This window comes from Anastrepha obliqua, chromosome 6 (assembly GCF_027943255.1).
Source record: "Anastrepha obliqua isolate idAnaObli1 chromosome 6, idAnaObli1_1.0, whole genome shotgun sequence".
In the NCBI taxonomy this organism is placed as follows: Eukaryota; Metazoa; Arthropoda; class Insecta; order Diptera; family Tephritidae; genus Anastrepha; species Anastrepha obliqua.
Genome location: NC_072897.1, coordinates 70,850,425 through 70,856,937, shown reverse-complemented (window position 1 = coordinate 70,856,937; position 6,513 = coordinate 70,850,425). Strand labels below are relative to the sequence as shown.

General features: G+C 36.4%; 1 protein-coding gene across 7 annotated transcripts; it reads left to right on the top strand.

The window, feature by feature from the left end:
• Positions 1 to 746: 746 nt before the first annotated feature.
• LOC129249868 (zinc transporter ZIP9) lies at positions 747 to 6,194 on the top strand. 7 transcript variants are annotated; one of them, XM_054889537.1, is made up of 4 exons: positions 856 to 1,121; positions 1,245 to 1,413; positions 5,051 to 5,405; positions 5,477 to 6,194. In XM_054889537.1, the coding sequence occupies exons 2-4, from the start codon at positions 1,315 to 1,317 to the stop codon at positions 6,022 to 6,024; spliced, it is 1,002 nt and encodes a 333-aa protein (XP_054745512.1). In that variant the 5' UTR covers positions 856 to 1,121; positions 1,245 to 1,314; the 3' UTR covers positions 6,025 to 6,194. The 7 variants fall into 7 exon arrangements, with proteins under 7 accessions (XP_054745517.1, XP_054745516.1, XP_054745512.1 ...); XM_054889542.1 differs by lacking the exons at positions 856 to 1,121; positions 1,245 to 1,413 and adding an exon at positions 747 to 849; XM_054889541.1 differs by lacking the exon at positions 1,245 to 1,413 and having other exon boundaries at positions 790 to 887.
• Positions 6,195 to 6,513: the final 319 nt, after the last annotated feature.

Here is a 6,513-nt window from a genome sequence, read left to right as displayed (position 1 = left end):
TGTGTCACCCGACACGCACACATATAAGCTGCAGGACATGCATGCTGGAGCGTCATCAGGAGCTATTATACCAGTTGAATGAGCTATAGCCATAATCGGTAGCGGCGAATCTTACTTGATAAATTTTGCTTCCGCATGCGAATTTTTCGTTACGTTAGGGCCTTCGCACACGTATCGTATCGTCAGCGGCACTACTTTATTTTGAAAGGTAGCGACGATACCGATACGCCTGCTTGTCCGCACACAATGCAACTGGCTATCGTACAAGTACGAGTTGTCAATATGTCAAGCTACGAAGAGGGACTTTGTTTTTATTTATTTATTTTATTGTATTATCTTCTCTATCGGAGGAGAAATAAAAGAAAAAGGAGGCTCTGGGTGCATCCATACATTAGGAATAACTTAAACAGCAGATTATTCATTGCCACTAGGGAGTTATTAGAGAATGATAACAAATTTCAGAGTTTTGCTTACACAAATGATTATAAATTTCAGACATTTTATAGATTGTCTACAAGCGCATTTAAGATGCTTATAGAAATTTTGAAGTCGACTATTCAAAAACAAAATATTAGCACTGAATGGGTCGGGCCCTTAATCGAGCATCAAGGTAGCGAACGGAGAAATGGCGAATAGAAGAGGCCTTTTGTTCAGACACAAAGCAACAGGCGTTTTGGAAAATACCCATATTCGCAGTATTCTTTCCTTTAATTTCAACGGCAACGACTGTGAGCAGAACATAAAATCCTTCGATTATTGATTGCCCTTTCGATTATTTTTAAGCTTTAGACCACAGCAGTTCTATTGTGGTTTTTGGCTTTTACCCTGTGTTAATTTTTCTATATTGGAGTGAAGTAATCGTTCCGAATGTAGAAAACAGTTACTTTGTAAATGAGAGTTTTTTATTTAACTATTATCAATTGAGTTTGAGATTTTTTTTTGTTAATGCGGATGTGCTTGTATTCATACAAGATATTTAAGTTAAAAATGAAACTCAGTGTTTCGCTTGATAAATAAAGCAGTAACAATGTACATACATACGTCTCACACATAACGACATTTACGAACTAGTACTGCATTACTTTAACATCTGAATTAAAGTACAGAAGTTTTTGAGCGTGGCAAGTAAAACTAGTCTCCTTATATCCAGATAACAAATAAGCGAAACTATAAAAAGAAACAATACCAAATGCTGTAAAATAATTCGTTAGCTGCATTTTTAACCGTGTATGTAATTATTTTAGCATTTGGAAGTGTTTTATTTTCAAAAAAACGTCAATAAGTTAGAAGCAAATATAATAATAGACGCACAGAATGACGGAAGAAACGGTCATGCTTGTTTTACTGGTAGCTGTAATGCTTGTCGGTTCATATATGGCTGGTATGATTCCACTAGTGATGAAATTAAGCGAGGTATATAGAACCATTTTGCTTGGGAAATGTTTAGTTAATTATCCACTGATGTAAGAGTGTTTTGCGAAGGTGGATTGGACGTGGTATATAAAACTCCGCGAGAAAGAGGACAGTCCAAACTTTCGTACTAATTTTTCTACAGACCACTGGGGAGGCAAAACTTTCCACTAATACCACAATGTATTTATGTAGGAGGGGGCGTATCACCGCCCACCACGCCCATTAGAAAAAGCAAGGTCCCACCATTGGAAATAGAAAAGTCCCAACCTTCTTGGGTCACCATAGAAATCCCGGGGAAAGGGTAAACTTTAAGTTTTTACGAGCGTATTTGCTTATTGGCCCGAAATATCATTGAGAGAATTGTGTACCGCAATTGTTAACACAACAAGCATTTAACTAAGATTTTATAATTCACACTATTTATGAAAATGTTGTTTCATTGGAAGATTTATAAGCGCCCCAGGCGAAGATTTAGGCTTAAAATGGCGCAATTTTTTATTCTAAATTTTCACTATTTATAGAAATATTTTTAATTGTTGTATGTGTATATTTTATTTATTTAGCCTGTGAATATAGTAGGTTTTTATAGGCTAAGTGAACATATTTTAAGTTTAATAGGCAATAAAAAAAGGAAGTACAATTAAACTATTTACAATAAATATTCAATGATTTCAATAGGTGATCTTTTGAAAATGAAAAATCTATCTTAACAAATTTAGGCATAGAAGAACTCCGAACCACGTAGAGCTCTGCCCGGAATATTAAAGAAAATCCTTTCAAGAAGTACCACGGATTAGGTCAAAAAATGAAAGATATAGATAGGATTACTCTCCTGCTCTGCAATGATTTTAAGTTGATCAATAAACATCGCGCTTCATATGTAGGGATAGGATCCAAAATGCGTAAATTACGCAGTGCGAAATGTAAGAACACTTTTTGGATTTCTTCAATTCTAGCAGCATGGCACGTATAACGGATACCAAATGAAGGAGCGCACAAACGGGTTTACAAAAGCTTCAGCGTATAAGGGTCGGAGAAATCGGAGCTATGACTCCTAACAAAAGCAAGCATGGCGTAAGATTTGGCAATACTTAAATTTATATGGCTAGGAAAAGTAAGCTTCGAATCAAGTATTACATCCAAGTCTTTAATTTCACTTACACGTGACAGGGGTGTTCATGATGCGTGATAAGAGGAGTAAATAACATTGGCACGCTTGGAAAAGATAATTTGGAAGCACTTATTTAAGTTGAGCGATAGATGATTATTGATACACCAATTGCTGAAATTATCTAAATCAATTTGCATCAATTCAGAGTCGAGCGAGCTAGTAATCGTAGAAAAAATCTTAACGTCGTATGCATAAAGAGGGAATCTCGCTGACGAAAAGCAAGAGTGGTGCCATGGTGCCCTGATTGGAAGGCAGCGATAAAATCATCCGAAAATACAGCTAAATAAGACACTGCTGAGCGGCCAGGAAAGAAGCTATCTGCTCCGTTTCCACTACAGTCGGTTCTACGTTACCGAAACGACCCGGATTTATATCCGGCCAAGGACTGTCAACCCAGCAGCATTCCCCGTATGTAAATATGGGGAATATTTATGCTGCTACAACAACAACAAGCCATGCTGTTTCGACAGGAAGGGAGTTCATGAAGGTGGTGACGGTCTCCCGGTGAATGTCGTTTATTGACTGTCTAAATACTGTCCGGTCCAGATGCTGCTCCGGACGCACCATGTTCTTGACAGCAACAAGCAATTTGTCCTGGATCATGCATTCAAAAAGCTTTGCAGTGGCGGAAAGCTTTGAAATAAGCCTGTAGTTACTAATATCGTTCTTATTACCGCTCTTGAAAATGGGTGAAATGAAAGTCAATTTGCAGGCATCAATAAAAGTACCCGCATTTAGTGACTTGACAAACCATCAATATCTGTGTTTGAAGAAGATTTAAGTCGAGTAATGCCTCTAAAGACATCTTCAGTGGGCAATACTCAGCGAAGAGATTAGCGGTATCGGCTGAAGTATTAGCAGCTTTGTCACCGAAAAAACGGAACGGACGGAATATTGGAAACAGATTTCTTCGAATTTATAATACAAATTCGAAAACGCTTTTGGATTAGATTTTTAATTTTCTTCAAATCAAAGAACGTAGTTTCTGTGTAAAAAATTATTTAAACACGAATTTCTTATCATATTCTTTATACAGAGCAAAGAAATTTGAGTTTTTACATATTTTGAATTTACGAAGAAATTTGTTTCTCTTATTTCGAAGTTTGAACAACGCAAATTCGGGTCGTTCCGTTAACGTAGAACCGACTGTCGTGGGAACGACTTCTACAAACGTCTACCACAGCAGTTCTAAAAATCTCGAAACAATTAGAAACGTCAAGATGTTGAAACAAGGAATCCCAGTTGCTGTTCAACAAAAGACTGCTCAGTTTCAAAAAACCGCATAACTTAAAATTAAGCGAAAAATTTGAATTAAAATTTCTAGGTTTAGCGTAATCATGAAATTCATGAAACTTTGGACTGAAGAATCGCGCAAACCGAAGATCTGCTTGCATCTGTCGAGTCTAATTTTCTTTAAGCGCGTTGTCAAAAGATGACTAGTTGAACGACGCAAGTCTTTCATGTGGAGATCATCTCTAATTAGTCTTGCCATGGATCTGGTTGATACATTCGTTTGCTTGGACATGATTTTCTGCTTTCGAAGGTAATTTCTTCGAATTCTTTCTCGAACGACTTTTATGTCTACACTGGTTCGAAACACGTGAGGACGACCAAATCTTATTCCGCCTGTCACTTCAGACATTTGGGAAAAACGATTGATCTTGCTGTAAACAAACAATCTCGAAACATTAAGTTTTTTCAGCAATTCGTAGATTTCACTTGCACACTTATGCAAAGCAATCACTGCAATACGATTTTCCTTAGTTCCACAATCCATTGTTAGCAAGCCAAATTTGCCACGAAACTGAGTGTAATTTATGAGTAGACAATGCATACGAACAAAAGCAAAAATAACGGAACTTTTTTCTGCGAATTTGCTCTCGCCGTATGCATTGTAAAACTTGTCACAAAATTTATGGCAAGATTTAATTTGTCAAGCAATATATGTATCTTAAAGTATGGTTTTCTAACAAAAAGCAAACAGCGTTGTTTAAATATAATATTATATAAAGTTATTTTTGATTCGATATGTTATATAACGAATAATGCCGCTGTCTAATATCAAAAATGTTTACTAATGTTTTGCTTGTTTTCTCTTGTCTTTTATTCTTCATGCATAGTTTAGAGTTTGCATATGCACAAGAATAATTTTCATAGCGTTATTATTTATTGCTACAAAAATGGAATAACCACTGGTATGTATTAAGTGGATGTGAGGTAGATTAAATTAGTGTAGGGAAGTAGGGTTTTAAATTAAAGTTTGGACTGTTAACTTCTAGTGTGTGCTACATTAGTTTGGAACACAATAATCCAATTCATTGGGTAATTAACTAATCCTTACCATTTCACTTTTCTGACAATTTCGAATTCTTTGCCTATTTAAAGAAAGCGAAATACATACCTAATATATTTGTAGATATTTACAAACATATACGTTAAAAAATAGTTTTTTTTAACTATTTTCAGGAAAAGCTAAAGTTTGTAACGGTTTTGGGTGCAGGTTTATTGGTAGGTACCGCATTGACCGTCATTATTCCCGAAGGAGTTCGCTCGATGTACATAGACCCGAATAAAAATAGTCTGCCAGAAACAACCACGACTGGTGATCTCAAATTTGAGAAGTCTGTTATTCCTTCCACAACGGACCATTTACACAATGGTTACAGAGCAGAACCTGAGTTTTCCCGTACGATTGGTTTATCACTTGTACTGGGATTTGTATTTATGATGCTGGTTGATCAAATATCGCAACACAAAAGCGTAAACAACGTAAATGATAAAAATATAACCGCGACATTGGGCTTAGTCGTACACGCTGCTGGTACGTCCGAAAAAACTTAATTTATTTTGCATTTGAGTGGGACTACATTCATATAAACTCCTTAATTTCAGCTGATGGAGTGGCGTTGGGAGCTGCCGCTACCACTAGCCATCAAGATGTCGAAATGATTGTATTTTTAGCTATTATGCTTCATAAGGCGCCGGCCGCCTTTGGTCTTGTTAGTTTTCTTTTACATGAAAAAATTGAACGCCAACAAATACGCAAGCACCTGCTCATATTTTCTCTATCGGCCCCATTATTGACGCTGCTGACGTATTTCGGCATTGGACAAGAACAGAAAGAAACGTTAAATACCTTAAATGCCACCGGCATCGCTATGCTTTTTTCAGCTGGAACATTTTTGTATGTAGCAACAGTACATGTACTGCCAGAACTCACACAAAGTTCTGGTGATAACCGTCTACATTTGCATGAACAGTACGGCTACCGCCCGCTGGATAGTGCTTTGAACGAAATCGAATCAAAGGTTGATTTACGTTCCTCCAATGGGAACACTACGCGCGGCAGCTCGAAAGGAATGCGCATCAGTGAACTTATAATTTTAATATGTGGCGCATTCCTTCCCCTCGTTATAACGTTCGGCCATCAACACTCGTAATGCTTTGTAGTTGTAAGTTTCTACAAGAATTCAAAGCGTTTACTCCATTTCGTACATGTTACATAGCTACATGTAATGTAGAAATGTGTTTTAGTTAACAGTGAAATATTTTAAAACGTTAAGTTTTCCAAAAATTTAAATAAACTAAAATGAGATAGAATCAAAACATATTTTTACTGAATTTTATTAAACTTATTTAATGCAATTCAAATGGATGAACTTTTAAAGACATATGTACACCAGAGTAAAATTAAATTTCCGGGGTTTCAGAAATATTTCAATGAATAAGGTGGTATCAGTAACTGACATTTTTTCGTAATTTGACAAAGTGTTCCCAATAATGGTTTTTTTTATTTTCAGGTAGATAGGTAGATGAAATGGCTGAAGTGCTACACTGGCACTCCTCCAGTAGCACTAAATTGACTTTTGCTGTCATTATAAGACCTCCAACAAGCAGATATCTACAGCCAGCCAGTGCTGTTGATATAA

Bases quoted from the DNA above. Each gene is read 5' to 3' on its own strand.
- LOC129249868 (XM_054889537.1), top strand. From the start codon at position 1,315: ATGACGGAAGAAACGGTCATGCTTGTTTTACTGGTAGCTGTAATGCTT. The intron at 1,414-5,050 runs GTATATAGAACC...AACTATTTTCAG, and splicing joins TAGTGATGAAATTAAGCGAG to GAAAAGCTAAAGTTTGTAAC. The intron at 5,406-5,476 runs GTACGTCCGAAA...CCTTAATTTCAG, and splicing joins CTTAGTCGTACACGCTGCTG to CTGATGGAGTGGCGTTGGGA.